Source organism: Vanessa cardui, chromosome 27 (genome assembly GCF_905220365.1).
Source record: "Vanessa cardui chromosome 27, ilVanCard2.1, whole genome shotgun sequence".
Classification (NCBI taxonomy): domain Eukaryota; kingdom Metazoa; phylum Arthropoda; class Insecta; order Lepidoptera; family Nymphalidae; genus Vanessa; species Vanessa cardui.
In genome coordinates, this window is record NC_061149.1 from 5,233,143 (window position 1) to 5,257,006 (window position 23,864).

General features: G+C 35.0%; 3 protein-coding genes across 3 annotated transcripts; 1 reads left to right on the top strand and 2 right to left on the bottom strand.

Moving 5' to 3' along the window:
* Window positions 1–1,837: 1,837 nt before the first annotated feature.
* On the top strand, window positions 1,838–4,579 carry LOC124541086 (protein KTI12 homolog). Its single transcript, XM_047118911.1, has 4 exons — window positions 1,838–2,184; window positions 2,585–2,795; window positions 3,367–3,505; window positions 4,286–4,579. The coding sequence occupies exons 1-4, from the start codon at window positions 1,917–1,919 to the stop codon at window positions 4,568–4,570; spliced, it is 903 nt and encodes a 300-aa protein (XP_046974867.1). The 5' UTR covers window positions 1,838–1,916; the 3' UTR covers window positions 4,571–4,579.
* A 3,577-nt stretch (window positions 4,580–8,156) lies between these two features.
* On the bottom strand, window positions 8,157–23,726 carry LOC124541171 (carnosine N-methyltransferase). Its single transcript, XM_047119033.1, has 8 exons — window positions 23,475–23,726; window positions 14,217–14,508; window positions 12,848–12,969; window positions 11,713–11,863; window positions 10,384–10,530; window positions 9,691–9,842; window positions 9,008–9,089; window positions 8,157–8,868 (listed from the first exon to the last, which is right to left on the bottom strand). Exons 1-8 carry the CDS (start codon window positions 23,561–23,563, stop codon window positions 8,761–8,763), a joined length of 1,143 nt encoding a protein of 380 aa, XP_046974989.1. The 5' UTR covers window positions 23,564–23,726; the 3' UTR covers window positions 8,157–8,760.
* On the bottom strand, window positions 14,795–16,204 carry LOC124541172. The gene is made up of 2 exons (XM_047119034.1): window positions 15,928–16,204; window positions 14,795–15,222 (listed from the first exon to the last, which is right to left on the bottom strand). The coding sequence occupies exons 1-2, from the start codon at window positions 16,085–16,087 to the stop codon at window positions 15,056–15,058; spliced, it is 327 nt and encodes a 108-aa protein (XP_046974990.1). The 5' UTR covers window positions 16,088–16,204; the 3' UTR covers window positions 14,795–15,055.
* Window positions 23,727–23,864: the final 138 nt, after the last annotated feature.

Sequence of the window (23,864 nt, forward strand, 5' to 3'; positions counted from 1 at the left end):
TGGTTGTATAAATCGACAGTAATCGGTTTATTGAATTTGCCAATTTTATTGTGACTTCTTTTTTTTTCGATACATGATATCAATAAAACCTCAAACTTATTTTTCATAATATTAATGTCATTGGTATTCATATTATAACCAAATCAAGTGTATAGCGAAGAATGTTCCAATAAATCGTCCTACGCTTATATAATATCCGATATCTTATATAACTCAAATAACTTACAGATGAAATATTTTACACATACCATTGCGATATTATTTACAAGAATATGTTCAACGTACAGCTAGTACTAAAGCTGCCAGCATAGGAAGGCAAATAACATAGAGGATTTCATTTATTTATTTTACTAAAACAATAAACAGTAGATAAAGTCAAAAGGAAACAGAATTACAAACACAAGTTGTCTCAGCATGAACTATCACATTACACATAAACAATTATTTAATCAACTATTTGTAAATCTAAATATATGGAAAATTGAAATAAATACAATTTGATTGCATTAAGTACCTGAAAGAATAAGAGTGTGAAAGAAACCGTAACAGTGGTGATGGTAGCTTCACTTAATATAGTTGTTAAATGACGATTCAAAAGTGTTTGTAAAAACCTACTTAAATAAAGTATATAAAATAAGTATAAAGTATATTTTGATTTCAATTTAGATTGTAAAAATAAACAAATATCACCCAGCTTCTGACTTTGTAGTTAGTACATGCATACATAAGTACATAAGTTAATACATTCTACTGCGGCACATTATTCCTTTACTTAGATTACACAGTTATTTTGAACTTTGTAGAAATTTGAAGCTCCTGTCAAAAAAACATTTATAAATAACCCATACCTATTACTCAGTACAAGATTATATTAAAGATAAAAAAGGAGTAACGATAGAGTTCTAGCCAGGATCCATTAAACATAATTGTACTTAACTGGCATACTCTGTAATAACAATGGTGGAAAAAAGGAACTGCTGAGTTCCTTGCCAGTCCCTATTTATTGCATTCTATAGTAAGATTTAATTCAAAAATGTAACGCATCAATTTAAAAGAACAGTCATGAGCATAGTTTAATAAAAAATATTTTGATTTTATTTTATTAATAAAATATTTAAATTACAAATGAGCTTAATTTTTTTTTTTTTATAAGGTAGTCCATAATCTCCTTGGCAGTCACTGTTTGAGCCCTTTTCACTGGTTTCTCTGTGGTGTCTTTATTATTGACGATCTTACAAAATAAGAAAACGAAGAATGTAAATCGATTTTTGTCGATTTTTTTTTCGTCAGGTTTGCAAAATTATCGGCATAATCTCAAAAACAATTTAACGTTATGTAGAACCATTTTGTTGTCAAATCCCGAAATTAAAAAAGAAAGCTCTCATTGTAAAGACCAGCCTATCAGCCGTATTCAATGTTGCATCGTTCAATTCAGTTCAGTGTGCTAAGATAGTGTAAAAATCCTTTTGATTGATAACAAACCATTCCAAAAGTGGCTGAAGCGATTAAGGACCTGGAGAATTGTATTTGGGTATATTGTTTCTTCATGATAACATCGATCAAATTTCGTATTGATCATACCATACTTAGGCCTGCTTATTTTCATTGCTTCCTAAACTTATGGATGACTTTTCGTTAAAATGAATTTAACGATGATAGAAAGGTTACTCGTTGACCACAAATACTAAAGTTCATTTGACTCTTAAGATGTTGTCATAGTGCTTTACATTAACATACGTATTTTGTTTTAGTTGAATTTGAGTAACATTTTTTTGTTTTATATTTTTGGTCACATTGTTAAAAGCCAATTAAAATATAATGTATTTGTAAAACGTACACGTGAAACGTATCACATTTGGTAACGTCATTTTGACGTTACGTAGTGTAAATATTGTGTTAGAATTTTAATTAATAAAATGCCTTTAATTATAATATGTGGTACACCGGTTAGTGGGAAAACAACCCGGGCGAATGAACTAAAAGAATTCTTTGAGAAAACACACAAGAAACAAGTCGATATTGTCTCTGAAGACGAAACGATTTTAAAGTTAGGTTATGATAAGAATTCTAATTATTTAGATTTCCAAAAGGAAAAAAGAGTCAGGGGACATTTAAAGTCCGAAGTTATACGACTTATAAATAAGGATAACGTTGTAATATTAGACGGAAGCAATTATATTAAAGGTAAACATTAGTTCGTATATGTAAAATAGCAACTAGTTAATAATTTTATTCAGTTGCCTCGTTAGTCTAGTGGCTAAACATAAGACCGACCATATCCTGAAGCTTAATCACCAAATCGTGCAAATAAAAGTTAATGGGCTGTAGAACAATTCTCATTAACAGTGCAGAGTCTAGAAAGCCGTTGGTCTGGCCCCTACTAACTGTTTTCGATCGTATCGAATTTTCCGTCCCATTCGTTAATGAGTATGAGGGTCTAGATTATGCACCTGTGTTTGTGCCCATACTTGGATAGTCTCTTGAGATTACCTAATATTGTATTTTATACCTCTAATTATTGGTATCAATGAGCCAGCTGGCTAGTATACTTGAGCACATTTTATATAGCATTAATAACTTTCAGGTTACCGCTATGAATTATACTGTGCATCAAAAGCATCTAAGTCGACACAGTGCACTATTTACACAATTCGCAACCACCAAGAAGCCTGGGAAGATAACCTGAAAAGAATCAGTCAAAAGGAACAGCAAGATTGTACAACAGATAATGTAGACAAAAGTATACACAATGAGCCTTATACTGAAGAAGTTTTTAATGCACTCACAAAATTAAGGTAAATTAACTTTCAACTTTAAGATATCATGGGAGTCCGAGATGTTTTATGAACAGAATTAAGATTTGATGAATAGATGCTGGATAGATTTGTCAGTTTGTCTTACATTTTTATCATGGCTTGTACATATTTTTGTATTACACTTAATCTCTTATTATGTTCAATGTAATAAATAATAATAACAGCCTGTAAATTTACCACTGCTGGGCTAAGGCCTCCTCTCCCCTTCAGGAGAAGGTTAATAATAATTATGTTCAATATAGAAATTTACTAAATGGACTAAAACACAAACATTAACAAACATTCAACATTAATAGGACAAGGAACTTTAGGAGGGAATATGTCATATATAGGATGGATGGAGTTTTGGGGCAGGCAAACAGTAAATGAGGGAGAATATCAGATGAATGAGTGTGGGGCAGGCAAACAGTATATGTGATAAGGAACCTTCATCTAACAATAATGATAAATTTAATCATTGTTTTTCTTAACTGACAGTTTTGTTGAACAATTTTAGCTACAGTATGGATAAATAAGGTCATTGTATTAACACTAATTTTTTTAATTACAGATTTGAAGAACCTATAGCCAGTAACAGATGGGACAGTCCACTTTTCACCGTGCAACCGACAGATCAATTGGATTTTAAGGGTCTTTATAAAGTTTTGTTTGAAAAGAAACCACCCCCTCCAAATATGAGCACACAAAATGTATGTATTTTAGATAATCCCTATACAAAATTACAGTAAGAAGTTTTTAATGTTCTATCAAATAGGTAGTCCATCCTACCTAACCAAAAATAAGTGGTTCATGGTAAATAGAGATTTGTATTCACAATTCATCTAATACTCGGAAAATGTTGTGATGAAATCTAGATATAAATCTGTAGTGAATGAAATTATGTCACAATTGTCACTACCACCCAACATTAGAGTTTTTATAATAAGCTCAGAGCTACAAACTAATTTACTAAGCTTTAGGATTGCTTAGTTCGCATCTTACACTAGCACTTGTCAGTTGTCATATGTCAGCAAGCATGGTTCACAATATTTCGATAGATTATGGATATACATGGTTATTGGTAACTCGACGTATATCCGTTAGGAGGTGAAAGGGATGACTATTTTTTTTTCATTTTCATCTTAAAAAAATTTGGACCGATAATTATAGATAGTTTAATTGTTTTTATAAAACAAAAGAAAAAAATTGATTTTAATTGATACTTTTCTTTAAATAAATTTTTGAAGTTGCATTTTTGAGAAATTTTGAAAAAGCTAAAAAATGTGATATCTCAAAAATGGTTCACTTTTGGATTATTATACTATTTGCAATAATTTTAATCCCACATGGGTTAAAATTATTGCAAATAGTCACCCCTATCACCTCCTCCGGACGTCGAATTACCAATAACCCTGTATATATCTTAACATCAGCTGGCCTATTTGTAAATAAGCCTACCAACAAAAATGATAAATATATTTTTGTTTCAGCCTCCACTTAGTTCAACAAACTTCCTCTATGAACTCGACAAAGTAACTCAAGCTATTTCAAAACATATCCTAGATTCGAAACAATTGAATCTAGACATAGTCAAGTTCCCAGACTACCCTGGATGTGAACTCGAAGTGAGTATCATGAACGCGATCAACCCCCAACAGCTCCTAAGACTACGAAGACAGTTCCTGACTTATGCTAAAATGAATCATTCAAACGAGAATGCTAATAAAATCGGAAGATATTTTATACAGTATTTAAATAAAACGCTGACGGATTGATTTATATTTTTATTAAATTTATCCCACCACACTATTTTTTTTTTCGCTTTTTTCTTTCCTTAGAGGGAAAAGGCAAAGGTATTACACCGTACAGCCAAGTCTTATAATTTTTATTCATATCCACCCCACTAATGTCATCTCGCTTATTTTCTTTTTTTTTTTAAATTAGATATAATAAGCGGTATGAGTTGTGAGGCATGAGGTCCGATATATCGAAATACGTCTAATATCGTATGTCGGAATATGAGATGTCATAAAATAACTAACTATTATAATAAACAACAATTTATAGTTTTTAAACAAGGCACACGCCAATATCAGCCAATGTTTGGCCAACAAATGATTACATTAGAATAGTGAATCAATAGAGTAGTTTTAATATGAATACAGTATGTATATATTTTTTATTTATTTTATTTTTTACTGTATAGGTCTAGTAGATAATCTAACTATGACTGATGCTAGGTGTGGTGGGTTCGACATTGGTTTAATTCTATAGATTTCTAACAAAATATACATGATTAAATACAACACATATGATTTAAAATAAAACAAATAAGTATACAATAGTAAACGATTTTATTAATCTCTTTACAATGTACTTAAAACAAAATGAGGATGTTTTATCACATTAAACTTCATAAGATGGATTCCAAACAAAATAATACTTTGCGATACAGGTGTTTACTTTCATTTTGATTTTTATCTAGAAAATAACATTTAAAATATTAAACAAAGTCAACATTTCAAAGTTTTTTCATCCAAAATAATTTATTACTAACGAAACATATTGACCACTTAATAATTATACTTATGCTTCATCCAGTCTGAAAAATTTAAACAAAAAGTTCGTTAATTTAATTATTTGTTTTAATTATTATAGCTGGCAACACTGAAAGTACATTTAGAGAGAATAAACCATATAACTTTAGACCGACAAACAATTAAAGCTCGACAACTTTAATTCGTTTCACGTTTAATTGTACACACTTATTATATTCAAGAAACAAATTGTTTTTGCTGACGGGTCATATAACCCGCGTAATTTGGAAGTTACCACTGACTTACTACTTACGAGTGAAAGGCTACCAATACAATTTAGGATGATAATACTAAATGTAATAATTGCCTGTTTTTTTGCCAGACAACATATATCATGCACGGTATAAACTAATTTTAATATAATCCTAGAAAATTACGATTCAATAGTACTCGTAAATTCCCACATCAATAAAGTAGTATTTTAAACAATTTTTTAACGAAAATCCAACAATTTTATTTCACCATCTGTAGCCTTATGTCATATTTGGAACAAATATTGAACCATAGACTAAAATTTTGGAAACAAAAAATTAGTTTTCTTATTCGTTTCCAAATTGGTGTTTCACTTTTAATATTTAAAGTATATATTTTAAATATTGTACTAATCTCACTTAAGGATCAATAATTCCGGAGTCGCTTAGCAACTTGTCAAAAAAAATCAAAGACAAATAGGTCAATAACCCCTGAAAAAAATACTTTAGGTAATACGTAATGGAAAACTGTTGTCATTTGTTATATTACTTTTGTAATATTATTTACATTGGTTTCCAAAGTTTTAATACCTCGATATTATAAGATTGTTATTATTTTTAAAACAAAACTATTAATATAATAAGTCGATTTATAAAGTCAGTAGTCTTTATATTGGTGGGTATCGTCAAAAAAATTACAATAGTACGACAAAACTTAGATGTAGCATCGTCAAAATTCGTAAAACCGATTACTGACGATAGAAAAAGCTCCCTATCGCACCATTCGAAGCTATTCGTCGCTATAGATTCTCGCGTCATACTTCAATCGGAGAAAGCAAATCGACGTGTCAAAATGACGAATATATTAGGTCATATGATATTACAAGTTATTACGTTTGTGTAAAGATCATATTTAAATAAGAAATAAATATTGATAATTTGGGATGGCGTACTTAATTCGGATGTGATCAGTTTTACAAATTATGTCGATGCTACATCTAATTTGTGTCGTACTATATGCATAACCATCACTCAAATGACGTCTTATAAACATCTTTAATAATACCGATATTTTTTTTTTAGATAAATGTCAAAAAGGGTTCCATTAAACAGCCTAATAGATCTAAGGTTATATTTTCCACTAACCAATAAATAATTGCGTATAATAATTTTTTTGTTATAACTTAATATAAAACGTAACAACTCAGATTATGAAACAAAGATGGAGCGCTCGGAACATTTAAAAAAGTAATAAAAAGCGATATAATATAAAACTGTCGGTAATGCGACCATATCCTTTTTTTAAATTTCTTCGTCAAAAAAAAAAACTAACAACTTTCCTTATAGCAGAACGAGAAATGATAACGAACAATAAAGTTGCCATAGCTCTATCTGTCTTTTATTTTATAATCTCAACGTAACAATAAACATTTTAAAACAAATGAGGTTCGTTTTCAACGTTTTTAATGTAAGTAAACAAATTAGCATTAGAAATAATGTTTTTTTTTAATATATAAAAACAACTAAGGTTTTTTTTTATTTATTATTTATTTTTAATACATTTGGCTAAAGCCCAATCCCAATCAGATTTGACTTTAATCTCAAAGCTCATTGACTGCCTATTACGTATTTTTTTATTTAAAATAGGCAGACTGGCTAACTAGGCCACCTGATGGTGAAATCTGCTTTACGGTGAGCGAACATTCTACAAACTTTAATATAATTATGGAAAAAAATTGTCACCTCTTCAGAGTTTCAGTTCTTGTCAGTTTGTCCATCTCTTACCCAGCAATGGATGTATGAATTTTTTTGTATACTATATGCAATGATGTTCTAGTAAACAGATATGTCATTAACGCGCAAAGTGAAGACTAGAAAACGTCCTAATTGGGACGTTTGCCTTTAGTCGTTTTCGTCATAATTATACCAGTAATACGTTTTAATACATCATAATTACTTAGTAATACGTTTTGCGTAATTAAAACATCTAGTTATCACTTACTTATTGTTTTTATCATGCTATCCTTTTTACTTGTAACGAAATGTAAAATAAACGGTCCCCGGCGCGGCACACTTTTTTCTGTTGTTTAGAAAGGGTGTAACATATGTGTTTATTAGAATATCATTGACTATATGTATGACTTTATGTTACATGACTGCCAAAAGAGGGGATGAATGTTTTTATATGTTGTATGTGTTTTTCTTTATTCCGCCATTAGTATTAAATGCCTAAACAGGGTTTGATGTATGGTTTTACATTCACAGTAAATTAAAATAATTTTGGGGAAAAATTAATATATTAGATCTGATTTGACATTCAATTAAAAATTCTATGCACGCATATATCGTCATCATAGAAAACAAGGACTGTTCTGAGATTTTTTTTATTTTTGAGATACTTTTAGCAAATAAGCTTTTAAAATACCACGAAAATATTAAAAAATTTCATCACATTACAACCGTAATGACGATATATATTATGCATTGCTTGTTACTTAAGACATTTTTGATCCTGGAAAGGTATGAAGGCATAGGTTACTCGGGTTGTTCAATTAATAAATGGATTAAATATATGAGTTTTTATATCACTTCAGGACATTTATTTTGTATAATCACAAAAAACAGTGAAGTTCTTCGATGTGATAAATATAGGACAATTATAGCTCAACCAATCAAAAGAAAAATATTAAAAAAACAAATGTACAGTCGCGTTAAGAAGGGGTTCTACACCTTAAGATCTATTTTCGTGTGCTCAGTATGAGCGATAATCTGCTTTACCGATCGATAATGACTATTTCGTCGCAATGATTTGATGTTTAGATTCAAAAGGTACTAAGAGTTTAGGACTTGATAAAGGAATTAATTTGAAAACTGACGAAGGTTTTATTACTCTGATTGTACATATTGCATGCGATTTGTTATATTATCCAAAACAACTCTTACAGTAGAACTGTTAAGAGTTGTTTCTCAAGTAACATCCAATTTTAACTTCATACAAAACTGTGTAATATCATACACAGATTCGACCAATGAGATCGCGTAATTTCAAGGTCATCCGTTACTCGTCCTGTGATTGGTCGACGCTATAGATATATATGAATATGTAATCAACTAACAGACCGTTTAATTAGTATGATTATAACCAGTATTAACCATTTATATTAATAATACTTTTATTTATGTCGGGAAAGGTTTCCTACACACAAAGAACACAGATTTATATTCGTGTTGCATCATCGAATTTGGATTTTGTGCGTATTTCGTTTTTACACCGGTCTGTTCCTTCTGAAACAAAAAAAAATATATATAAAATCTCTTTTTAAGAAGACCGTTTGTTTATTACTATGAATAAGAGTACTACTAATTTTTAATTATGATTTTACACCTATATAATGTTGATTATGTAAAGATTGTGTAAACTTACCAAAACCTCAAACCCGACATCCTTGATGATGTCCAATAAAATGTCATATGGTGGCTCGATACTGATCTCTGTTGGCATGTCACTGAAACAGAAAAAAGGCAAATTACACATATTTGAGAGCTGAGATGGCCCAGTGGTTAGAACCGATGATTGCGGGTTCAAACCCAGGCAAGCACCACTATATATATATATAATGTGTGCTTAATTTCTGTTTATAATTTATATCGTGCTCAGCGGTGAAGGAAAACATCGTGAGGAAACATGCATGTGACAAATTTCATAGAAATTCTGCCACATGTGTATTCCACCAACCCTGCAGCACACATTATATTATATATATATAATGTGTGCTTAATTTCTGTTTATAATTTATATCGTGCTCAGCGGTGAAGGAAAACATCGTGAGGAAACCTGCATGTGTCTAATTTCATCGAAATTCTGCCACATGTGCATTCAACCAACCCGCATTGGAACAGCGTGGTGGAATATGTTTCAAACCCTCTCCTTAATGGAAGAGGAGGCCTTATAGCAGTGGGAAATGTACAGGCTGTTACTTTACTTACTTTACTAGTATGTTAAGCCGGGTCGGATCGCTAGTCAGATATAAATAAATTGTCGGGGTCCATAAGGAAGATTGGGGGGGGGGGACAAATGTTATATACGATGAAAAAATATAGTTTCACCTATAATGGTACAGCAGTGGTCCAAGGTTGATCCAGTAGCCGCCCGGCCGCAGTATTGCGTGTATCCTCTCGATAAACTCGATGACATTCGGCGCGCAGTCGATGAAGAAACACGTCGCTACGCAGTGCCACTCGTCCAAATCCGTGTACACCTGAAATTATCGTTCGAATATTAATATATAATGTACAATATATTAATCTACAATAGTCCATGTACTACCAGAATTGATTGAATATTGGTACCTTGTCAAAGTAATTACAGTTATCGAGCGAAGGAGCGTAAGTAACGAAATTCTTAACTATTTATTGCATGTTGTTTTGGCGGACATTTAAATCTTGGCCAACACTTATGAAATAAATAAACTTAAATATTACCAAACTTGAAATTAAAGTAAAGAAATTAAGTAAAGTAACAGCAGCAGCAGTGTAAATTTCACACTATTCCTCTTCCATTAAGGAGAGGGTTTGGAACGTATTCCATTATATTGGTGGAATGCACATGTGGCAGATTTTCAATAAAATTAGACACATGCAGGTTTCCTCACGATGTTTTCCTTCACCGCCGAGCACGAGATGAATTACCACAAATCGAGCACACATACATAGTGGTGCTTGCCTGGATTTGAACCCGAAATCATCGGTTAAGATGCACGAGTTCTAACCACTGGGCCATCTCAGCTCGATCGGACTAACCTTGAGGAAGTCCCCGGCTGCTATCGAGAAGTGCGAATGCCTGGTGGCGGGGGGAACGTCCGGGAAGGTAGCCGCCTGTATCTGATGCTCGCTCGTCATGTGGTTCACGTACTGGTGGACCCAGGGGTATACCGTGTGTTTGTTCGCCTGTAAAGTAAAAAAAAAGTAAAGTAACAGCCCGTAAATTTCCCACTGCTGGGCTAAATGCCTCCCCTCCCTTTTTGAGGAGAGGGCTTGGAACATATTCCACCACGCTGTTCCAATGCCGGTTGGTGGAATACACATGCGGCAGAATTTCTATGAAATTTGTCACATGCAGGTTTCCTCACGATGTTCTCCTTGACTGCAAAGCACGAGATGAATTATAAAGACAAATTAAGCACGTGAAACAGCGGTGCTTGCCTGGGTTTGAACCCGCAATCATCGGTTAAGATGCACGTGTTCTAACCACTGGGCCTTCTCGGCTCTCATGTTTGCCTGTAAAAATGATTATTTCCACCATTATCCATAGACAATGACGCTGTAAGAAATATTAACTATTCCTTACATCGTCAATGTGCCCCCAACATTGGGAACTAAGATGTTATGTCCCTTGTGCCTGTAGTCACACTGGCTCACTCGCCCTTCAAACCGGAACACAACAATACTGAGTACTGTTGTTTGGCGGTAGAGTAACTGACGAGTGGGTGGGACCTACCCAGACGGGCTTGCACAAAGCCCTACCACCAAGTATAAGATGTAAATATAATAGGAGTTAAGGTGAATGAAAAAGTTTGACCTTGTATTGCAGTGACGTGATCGGTCAAGAACATCTATGGTACTCATTATGTACTCGAAAAGAAAGATGGCGTCGGAATGTAAATCAATTGAAATAATTAATAATATTATTACAAATAATTATCTTATATATCGATAACATAAGCGAATTTTTGACTCTGAGATTATGAGACAACACTTGATCATAAATAAATATTGGACAACATCACATACATTACTCTGATCCCAACGTAAGTAGCTAAAGCACTTGTGTTATGGAAATCAGAAGTAACGACGGTTTCACAAACACCCAGACCCAAGACAACATAGAAAACTAATAGTAATCTACATCGAATCGGCCGGGAATCGAACCCGGGACCTCAGAGTGGCGTACCCATGAAAACCAATTAAGGTCGTCTAATAATAGATAATAATCATACACTCTTAATATTGCACAATATAGTTGATTTATTTGAAAATCACATGTAATACGTATATCTAAGGTTTGTTTATATATTTTCCTACTTCCTACTTTCCTACTGGAATAGGGTGTATATAAGTTATCAGACTGACCTCAGGACATTTATTCAGTATGAAGTTACTGGCAAACAGCATGAACAGCGAAAACTCGTTCCCTTGGCACGAGTATCCTCTGGCGGCGATCTCCCACGCCAGCCTGCCGAGACCAGCGCCCGGCACTAGCACCTTGATGTGTGACCTATCACTATCAGAGAATGACCTTTGTTATCACCTCCAACTTATATTACAACAACAACAACAACAACAGCCTGTTGTAGTGAAAGTTTGGAACATATTCCAGCATGCTGTTCCAATGCGGGTTAGTGAAAATAAGAGATATGTAGTTTTCAAAAAGTCACGATGTTTTCCTTCACCGCCCAGCACGAGATGAATTATAAACACTAACTAAATATTCAGTGGCGCTTGCCTGGGTTTGAACCTGCAATCATCGGTTAAGACGCACGCGTTCTAACCTCTGGGCTATCACAGCTCTCTATTATACGCCCGCCAAAAGTGATAACTAAAACTAAAGTAAAGTAAGTAAATAGTAAAGTAGTAAATGAGTCGTGATGGCCCAGTGGTTAGAACGCGTGCATCTTAACCGATGATTGCGGGTTCAAACCCAGGCGAGCACCGCTGATTCATGTGCTTAATTTGTCTTTATAATTCATCTCGTGCTCAGCGGTGACGGAAAACATCGTGAGGAAACCTGCATGTGACAAATTTAATAGAAATTCTGCCACATGTGTATTCCACCAACCCGCATTGGAACAGCGTGGTGGAATATGTTCCAAACCTTCTCCTCAAAGGGAGAGGAGGCCTTTAGCCCAGCAGTGGGAATTTACAGGCTGTTACTTTTTTTTTTTTAAACTAATCTATGTCAAACTATTTAATATTGAATTCGTTTAACTTAAGAAGAGCTTATGTTACTACTACTTAAATTTCATGAAATGTTTTATTGTTTATTTTCATTCAAATTTAAGAATGATAACTAAGAATGTATCAGAGAAAAGCGAAGCCAGATAGATTGGAGCCGTAACGCGTTACGTAACGAAACACTCCCCCCCCCATACGATGTTATCAAAATACCTGCCAATTATTCGAAACCTTATGATCTGTGAGCCTTAGTCTAAATCCGCGAGAAAGTTCATACTAGCTAAAATAAATTGTTATTCGATATGGTACTCACCTAAATTCTTCCGGTGGATACCTCGACTCCAGTTCCTCGAGTATGGGCCTATAGCACTGTTCCCGCTCAGCTGCACCGGCGTCGCTCCAGTCCCTCACTATATTCTTTAGTACCGATTGTACCTTGAAACAAAATAAAGGCATTTTAAACCAACGGTGCTAAAAACATGCAATAAAAAAAAAAAAACAAAAACATTTTTTCTTATTCGATAAACGTAATGTGTTACGAGTACTGAAATGAATTTAAAGTCAAATGGAATAGTAAATATAAATAAATATGAGACAACATCACATACATTACTCTGATCCCAATGTAAGTAGCTAAAGCACTTGTGTTATGGATAATCAGTAGTAACGACGGCACTACAAACACCCAGACCCAAGACAACATAGGAAACAAATGATAATCTACATTGACTCGGTTGGGAATCGAACCCAGGACCTCAGTGTGGCGTACCTATGAAAACCGGTGTACACACCACTCGACCACGGAGGTCGTCATACTTATAATACTTCTAGCGAGGGCGAAACTTCTTTTTTTCTCGCTGGAAAACGCATTACGCTCTTCCCCCACCTGATGGGAAGTGAAAGGGGGTGGGGGTTGGCACTCCCCGGTTCCCTGGACGCCGAGTGCGCCCAGGTACACTGAGTTTACCCACTAAAAAACCAGTGGTACCCTCTCTGTCTTTCGGCGGGCGCCACGGAATCGCTTACGCATGCTACTTTCACAGAGCGACCCACCCCCCAGCTTCGCACAAACTCAATAACTGATACCAAAATATACTACGGAATTTGTTCATTTACGGATATCACATTACAAACTTCTACAATTATCAGTGTTTCTTTACTAAATAGTCCATATTATGTACAAAAACTTTCCTCTCGAATCCTGTCTGTTAAAAAAAAAACCACATCAAAATCGGTTGCGTAATTTTAAAGATCTAAGCGTACATAGAGACAGGGGGGGGGTTATGCGACTTTTTTTTATATTATTATAATGCTGATGATATATTAATAGAGAACTGTTTACAGCAGAGAGTCGAGATGGCCCAGTGGTTAGAACGCGTGTATCTTAACCGATGATTGCGGGTTCAAAGACATGCAAGCACCGCTGATTCATGTGCTTAATTTGTCTTTATAATTCATCTCGTGCTCAGCGGTGAAGGAAAACATCGAGAGGAAACCTGCATGTGACAAATTTCATAGAAATTCTGCCACATGTGTATTCAACCAACCCGCATTGGAACAGCGTGGTGGAATATGTTCCAAAACCTTCTCCTCAAAGGGAAAGGGGGCCTTTAGCCCAGCACTGGGAATTTACAGGCTGTTGTTGTTACAGCAGAACAATGTTGCTTCACAAATAAACTAACCTTTTCAACATCATGCTGCATTTTATGCTGTTTCTGCGATGGTATCTCACAGTTATTATAATTACAGCCGAAGCTCTCCATTCCGTTCGTGTTCGCATCGATACTGTGGTCCACATTTTCAAACATTGTATCAACATCCCTTATTATAAGATGAACAACACTATTATTAACATCTAAACACTTTTTAAATTTAATGAGGTAGCTTTTGTACTTTTCTAGACGACGTTGGTGATTCGGTTGTAGCATAGACACTATTTTCTCGGATTTATGTATCCTATCGAGGCTGCACAATCTGAAAACAAAAAAAATATTTAAATTCGAATATTAAATTGTAAGTTTTGTTTATAATCATAAATCAGACATCAAAACACTTTTAATTCCCCTTTTGTCATCTACATTTTCTTTTTTATTTGAAAACACTGTAAATTCGGAAGAAACACGAGAGGTTGTCTGTTGAATTAAATTATTCTCAATGGACCACAATTAGACTACATGGTCAAGTACCTTCAATATAAATGTAAAATTGTATAAATATCATTAATTACTGTACATTTAGGTTCAGAAATGAAAATAAAGAAAAAAATAAAAAAATATATTCGAATACCCTACGTAATTACATTTATTTATTCTTACTTGAAACAAAAATAACTTACTCTTATAAATTATCACTTTATTTACACTTCAAATCACATATATTCATATAAAGACTAATAACAACAATAAAGCACTTTTACGAACAATGAATCAACGCACTTCCTACTTGCCGCAACGACCACCGAAATCACAATGCCTCAATGGCGGTAGTGCAGCTCATTTTATAGTCAATCAAAACATATATCTTATACGGCCTCTCCTGACGTGGAGTCGTCCTCGACGACGTTTGATGAACACCCTTCCGAGTTGTCTTGTGGCATATCAACATCCTCACAGTCAAGTTGTGGCATTGACAAACCTTGGCTTGTTCCAGGCGTTGAATTGTCCTGTTCTCCCACATCATCATCGTCATCTGCGGATTAAATCGTATAAAAATCTTTTATGTTACATGAATATTTTAGTGACATATACCGTCCCGATACCCGCACGACACACAAGGCGCCATTGTGTGCCATACAAATATCGCGACCGTATACTTTATGTCCGTTGTATGAGTTAACTCGGAAGTCATTATGCTTTACATATGTTCCGAGTTACACATACATAAAAACATGTCTTCCGAATTAAACATTAATTCAGGTATCAGAAACGTAATGAATGTCATCCGAATTACATCGTAATTCAGGTATCACACAAATTATATACGTCATCCGAATTACACCGTAATTCAGGTATCACACAAATTATATACGTCATCCGAATTACATCGTAATTCAGGTATCACAAAAATTATATACGTCATCCGAATTACATCGTAATTCAGGTATCACACAAATTATATACGTCATCCGAATTACATCGTAATTCAGGTATCACACAAATTATATACGTCATCCGAATTACATCGTAATTCAGGTATCACACAAATTATATACGTCATCCGAATTACATCGTAATTCAGGTATCACACAAATTATATACGTCATCCGAATTACATCGTAATTCAGGTATCACAAAAATTATATATGTCATCCGAATTACATCGTAATTCAGGTATCACACACCATAATTATAAGCTCGACTAAAGTCAACATAAAGAATTCGTATTAGCACTTACGACTGAAGAACGACGCACAAGACTCAGGACACCATTCGCCCTTCCACGGCACCATATATTGAGCCGCCGCCTGGGTTGTCTTCCCGTAGCTACCAGCAAGAAGCTTCAACTCATAGCGGCCGGCAGGCAGCACTCGTGTGACCCGATAAGGACCTCGCATCCCGGGGTCTAGCTTACCAACGGATTGTGAATACTTAATAACAAAGGCAAGGTCGCCAACGCTATACTGCTTCGGAACCTGTCGATTCTGATTAACACGGTCATCTTGCCTCTGTTGGTTGCTCTCCAATAACTCACTAGCTCTAGCTCTACACATATCTCGCCACGATTCCCTATTTGGTCGAGTACCATCGATAGCTAAATCGCGAACAACAGAGCGTATTAAGGGTGTTGCTCCTTCCATACCTACCAGCAAATTCAGGGGAGATGACTGCGTGGTTTTCTGACGCGTAATATTCAACGTTAATTGAAGTCTCCACAAGGTATCTGACCAGGCTGGGTTGAGGTCCGCTTCCACGCGTAACATGTTGAGGAGTGTCCTGACGTACCTCTCAACTTGTCCATTCGCGTGATGCATTTCTGGGGTGATGTAGTGTATTGATGAGCCCAGCTGCTGTATCCAACTTGAAAATTCACGGGACTCGAACATGCGCCCTCGATCTGTGATCAATAATTTCGGAGCCCCAAAAAGAGCAATTGTATTAGTAAGACATGCCTTCAGTTCCAGGGCATCTTGGCGCTGAATAGGATAGAGCAAACAAAACTTTGTAAATGCGTCCACAACAATTAATATAAACTTGTAATTTTTTGAAATCGGTAAAGGGCCCAAAGCATCAATGTGAATCGTATCAAAAGGTTCCGACGGTTTTTGCCATGAGGTTATTTGTTGTAGTGGTTGACGGGGTATACGTTTCTTTGAAACACATATTATACAGTGGGCTATGTACTTTCGTACAAAGCTGCTCATACCAGGGAACCAAAAATGTCTTTGTATTAGATCCAAGGTTTTTTCGGCATTTATATGCTGATGTTCGTCGTGAAATAGCCTAAGTAGGCTCAACCTATGGCCCTTAGGGATAAAGCACAAAAACCTAGCCTCCTCACCCGTCTGACTATGTCTGTAGCAAAGCAACCCATTTCGAACTACATACCGGTTAGAATCCAACTTTCCTTCCTGCAGCTTTACCATCAAAGTTTGAACCTCATTATCAGCGGACTGAGCGATTTGTGCCCAGTTCTGAGGACGTGATATTTGGTTAACAACAGCTGGAGGGTTGCGGCTCAAATAATCGACGTGTGGCATCATCACACCCTGCCTATACTCTATTACAAAATCGAAATCTTGGAGGTATAACCACCATCGAGCCACACGAGGCAGCAAGTCTTTCTTTCGCTCCGTAGACTTGAGAGCATTGCAGTCAGTGACCAACTTGAATTGCAAACCGATAAGATAGTGTCGAAAGTGCTGTAAAGCTTTCACGACTGCTAGGGTTTCCAGCTCATAAGAATGATATCTGGACTCAGCGTTTTGTGTAACCTTACTAAAGTATTCTACGACGTGCCTACTATCATCAGCGTGAATTTGTAAAAGAATAGCCCCATAGCCTGCACTACTAGCGTCGGTATGGACTTCAGTTTTGAACTTGGGATTAAAAATGGCTAGAACGGGAGCGTTAGTAAGAGTTTGAATCAATTCTAATCGTACCTGTTCCTGTTCTGGTCCCCAATTAAATTTAACACCCTTTTTAGTTAAATGTGTAAGACTAACCGTTTTAGTTGCGTAATTCCTTATATACTTGCGGAAATATCCTGCAAGGCCAAGAAGCTGTCTGACTTGCTTAACATTCTGAGGAGGGGAAGATCTTGTAAGTGCTTCTACCTTACGGGGGCTCGGCTTAACCTGACCCTCACTAATTAAACGTCCTAAGTACTCGATCTCGGTTTTTAAAAAGGAACATTTACTTAAGTTTATTGAGAAACCAGCGTTTGTTAGAGTGCAAAGAACCTCTCGAAGAAGAGTAATCCCTTCAGCGACACAAGAACTCATGATACAAACGTCATCGATATAAACTAGCACGCGTCCCGAGTTAATAAAATCACGAAGCGTATTATTGATGATACGCTGGTACACAACGGGTGAATTAGTCAAGCCGAATGGCATCTTTAAAAATTCGTAATGACCCTCTGGTGTTACGAACCCCGTATAATGCGTGCACTGGCTATTAATGGGTATTTGATAAAATCCCGTGGCCATATCGAGACTCGTAAAATATTTATAACTTCCCAATCTATCAATATGGTCGTCGATTAAGGGCAAAGGATATCTGTCTCTTACAGTTAATCTATTAAGAGCTCGAAAGTCCACGCACATGCGATCTGACCCATCCTTTTTTTTGACTAAGATGATTGGACTTGCATATTCTGATTGCGACTCTTTGATAATTTTTTTATTAAGCAGATCAGCAATGATATCTCTAACCTTGAGTTTCTCCTGATGGGAAAGTTTATAGGGACGATAAGCGACCGGCTCAGAACTCGTTAACTTTATGCACATTTCACCTGTTTTAACTGTTGTAGTCGCAGTACCAGAAATAAAATAGTCAGAGTAGTCTCTCACTACTTCTAATAAGGATTCATATTCGTTACCTTTAAGCGGGGTGTCTATTTTAACCTCATCGATAGTCGTTACCCGGTTAACAGCCTTTATATCATTCAAAGAATGCGAGAGATATTGTCTGTCTTTAGTCCTTATATAAACTACCCCGTCCCGATTCAAAACGTCCGTACCAATAATTATAGACGTGTTCATGCAGGACGATGGTACGACCATCAAGTCTGCTTCGATCGAAATTTCGTCAAGTTCAATATTAACGGTAACAAAAGAGTCCACTATGATCTCGCGATTGCTAATACCTTTGAGGACACAATAGGTTGTCTGCGGCCGACTTGAAAGATAACGCAAAACATCGGAGGATATCAACGACACGTTAAGTGCCCCACTATCTATAAGAACGTCCATCGGGACTCCTTCTACCACCGCGGTCATAACATCCTTAGAGAAGGAAGTCAAACGAGCTCTGCATAGGTTAACTTGTCGTTGGCCTTGCGTATTCGAACGATTTTTAGCGAAACAATCTTTCTCAACATGACCCATCTTTTTACAAAATCTACACTGTAACCGATCTCTAAAATTCCCACTTGATACTTGACTCGCGTCTACATTTGAGCGTCTACACGAGCGTTCAAAATGACCACGTAAACCGCACTTAAAACACCTAGCATCGCCTTGCCTATTAACGTTTGAATTCAATCGTTTGAGCGGGTGACCGTTATCGTTTCGCGCATTTGATTTATTTTTAACCGTCTTTACATATATAGATAAAAACGACACTATATTATCGACTGTTAAGTGTGCATTTGTAGCTGCCGCCCGTATTTGGGCATCTTCTATTCCGCGTATAACAATTAACGTACGCAACTCATCGCTCAAACCATTAATTACACGTAATCGAAGTAGGGTTCTTCGCGCATATTCAGCATAAGTTACATATTGACCAGATGTTAAGCTCATAACGTCATAAAGGATGTTTGCGTAATCTAAGCGCTGCGGACAGAGAGGCCTAAGTTCCTTTTTAAAATTTGACCATGTACGATCATTCGTTATCCATTCCGAAAGCCATACACGCGCGTCCCCTTTTAGACATGAAGCTACTCTCGAAAGGCACTCACCGTCCGACCAACCGTTAGCGAGGCAAGCGCGGTCTACTTCATCGCACCATGTGTCAATATTGTTGACGGTAGGATCAAAATTAGATATAAAATAATTGTTTGATCTAATGGGTTGTAACATCTTTAGGGCCTCTATTAGCTCCGACGAACCGACTTCCCGACTACGAACATTATCGCCGTGACTTGATGAGCCCTCCACCAAACGTGCTTGGTGTGAAACATTGCTACGAGGCGTAACGAGAACGGATGGACACGCGGCACTTTGGTTATTTATAGCCTGATCGATTTCTTTGTCAATATTGACATTAGAGTTATTCGGTAACGTATTAGTATGATTGACCAGATTAACACTCGTATTATTAGGTAGATCGCGAGGTTCATTATTATCGGCAGGACTTAACTTTCTTAAAATAGCATCGAGCGTAAGTTGCAATCTATCGTTATTGACAGAACGAGAATATGCGGGTGAGCGCGAATCGTGATTTCGGCGTTCGCGAGAACGTGAACGCGTCTGACGACGACGTCGCGAGCGGCGGTTGTTACGATCAGAGCTAGCACTGCGATTACGATGACGTGACCTATCGCGTTCGTCGTATGGAGTTATTACACGCCGTAAACTACCGCGAGAACGGTGCGACGATTCATTGCTATCGCGAGGCATTGTCAATGTAATTAAACAAACAATCACAAAACTAGTTCTTTATCCCACTTCTGAATTTAGGTTCAGAAATGAAAATAAAGAAAAAAATAAAAAAATATATTCGAATACCCTACGTAATTACATTTATTTATTCTTACTTGAAACAAAAATAACTTACTCTTATAAATTATCACTTTATTTACACTTCAAATCACATATATTCATATAAAGACTAATAACAACAATAAAGCACTTTTACGAACAATGAATCAACGCACTTCCTACTTGCCGCAACGACCATCGAAATCACAATGCCTCAATGGCGGTAGTGCAGCTCATTTTATAGTCAATCAAAACATATATCTTATAGTACATTCTATTTTTTTCCTAATAAACATTCTAGTCTCATCCTACAATAGCCTAGGCAGGTAAACAACATTCCTTTGCCTCAATCTTATAAAAGTGTTTAAAAAATAAAACAAATCTAATCTATCTAATCAACCGACTTCCAAAAGGAGGAGGTTATCAATTCGTCTGTATTTTTTTTACCTCATAACTTTTCACTGGGTGGACCGATTTTGATAATTTTTTTTTTTGTTTGAAAGGTAGTGCTTCCCGTGGGGTCCCATTTTTTTTTATTTTTTTTCCGATGATGGTATCCATATGAAAACGACATAAGTCTTAAATTTGCATTATGTATATGCGCGACAAATAGGTGAATAACTGATAATCACGTTAACCAATTTTGATAATTCTTTTTTTATTATAAAATATATACTTCAAGGGTAATTTGGTGAAAGTTTGGTAAGGTTCTGAGCACAGGATCCATGACAAAGTAACGGAACGTAAGGGAATGGAACAATTCTGAGGAGCACGTTAGCGATACTCAGCCGAATCTTTTATTTATAGGTTATTTGGATATTTGAGTCACCTTCCGTAATGTGGTTATGTTTATTTAATTATCATAGTCGAATATTACAATCAACTAGCTACCCACCCCGGCTTCGCACGGGTGCAATACTGATACTAAATATACTACAAAATTTGTTTATTTACGACATCACATCGCAAACTTCTAAAATTATCAGTGTTTCTTTACTATATTGTTCATGTATTATATACACAAACCTTCCCCTTGAATCACACTATCTTTTAAAAAAACCGCATCAAAATCCGTTGCGTTGATTTATACGGCTCGCAGTTAGGTTAGACACCGGCTCCAAATATACCAATAACTATAACTACATGATATAATCGTTAATCGACTTTTAAGTAGTCTAATATTTTTCATTTCATTTAACTTAGGAAGACTCTAAAAAATATGTTGAATACGCAATTATTTTTATTACTTTTTCGTGCATATTCATTTGTTTTAAAATAGTCTTTTGTTTGAAGTCGGTTTTTCTTTTTGTTAAAATTTTTATTTATTTTGCCAATCAGTACAAAAAAACTTGAAGCAATTATATCTTAAACAAAGTATTAAGGTATATAAATTTCTATGTATAAAATATATGGCATACTAAACAATAAACAAATAGATGTATTTACGCAATTAAATACGAAATATGTAGAAAAACACAATACACATGTACTTCACATACAAGGTATATTAACAGTATGAAATTAATCATAATAATTTACATAACATTGCATCATAAAAGCATCATATTTATTAATAAAAGTACTAGTATCTTAGGATATATTGACAATCTGCTCTTAAGCTATGAAGAAATGTTTCTGTAATGGTGCCATATGGAATTGTTCCACAGAGCTATATAAATCTTCTAGCTCTAGGACATGATGACTAAATAACAGCTTAATATATACATATATTCTAATCAGTATATAAAATGAAATAAACTATTCAAATAAGACTCTTATGTGCATTTTTGTCAATTAACAAATATAATTCCAACTGAAACCAATTCAATACATATATATACTAATGACAAAAAATGAAAACACAATTTTTGATTTCTGATTTTTTTTCTGTAAGAAATATTAAGTATTCCTTAAATTGTCAATGTGCCACCAACCTTGGGAACTAAGATTTTATGTCCCTTGTGCCTGTAGTTACACAGGCTCACTCACCCTTCAAATGGAACACAACAATACTGAGTACTGATATTTGGCGGTTGAATAACTGATGAGTGGGTGGTACCTACCCAGATGGGCTTGCACAAGGCTCTACCACCAAGTAAAGTCTATCAGATTTTTTAAAAGTTTAACAGACAAAAAGGAGACTTTGAAATTTAAGTTATAATTAAATAATATTGAATTTCTATCTATACAGCAACTTTAGACACTGTATCTGTATGATTAACATAATTTTTTATTGAGCTAACATAATTGATTAATGTTTTGCAAAAACAGTATTTGCTGAACTTTTGTGAGGTACTCTTAACTAACAATTAGTTGTATTAGAGAATAGTTTAGTCTATCCATTCATTAATGTGAGCTTACTAATGTCATAAATAGGAAAATTTATGCATATTAATGAGTATATTCAATCATGCCAGAGACTGGATGTATTGGAATTAATTTTAGTAAACAAGTTATTCAAATCAGAGAATAGAAAAAAGGTTGAGGTTTTTATGTATTTTAAATTTAAAAAAAAAGAATTTAGATGTAAAAAGAACAATGACAATCAATATTTTTACTAGAAAAAAAATTAGACAATGACTTAATTAATTTCGCAATTTTACTTTAAAAAACAAATTATTTAGATGAAAGCTAGTAATAATATATTGTAAACACAAGTCAATTATGTTACAATTTCTTTTTTTATATTTAGTTTTTGTAATTCATTCGATTTAATAATATAAAGACATAAATAAAACAGTAAATAGAGTGATTAGCGGTGTTGCGATATACGTCGGAACGTTTATTTAGATATCTCGTTAGTATAAGTAGCGAAAAATAGCTTCATCACACCATGAAATAGACCTTATGACCCAAGGACGTTAAGGCCAAAGTTCCACACGTGTATAGGATGTAAACAAAGCTTATTGTTGCAACTAAGGAGGTTAATCACTTATACTAATTTGATCTAGCGAACTGTTGCTATGTCGGAATACATTATTAATATCTACACAATTTAACAAGATATTTGAAGAGAGTACGCTGTAATAGATAAAAAACAATGTTATTTATGAACTTTAAACTATTATTTACTCACTTGTAATATTTAAAAGCGTTCACAACTGCTCGAAAATGGGCGCGCTCCTTTGCCTCATCAATTTCTTCAGCCGCCCCCATGGAAGACATTATTAAAATATATATGCGATAGAATTTTGTAAATTACGATGTAGAGAATAAAATACGGTATTTATTTAACAATATATGAACATTCACTTTTACTTAGCAACAAAGGAAAGCGTAAGCGACTCCCTTGTTCTTTGATGTTCCATTTTCATTTGAATTTGTCAAATTGACGTTTAAGCTATGATGACATTATAACGCTTTTGCTGTTTTACTTTATTGCACAGATACGATGAAATGCGAGGCATTTACAAACGAATAATTCACATATATGGAAAAAATATTATTTAATAATATAATTCTTCAC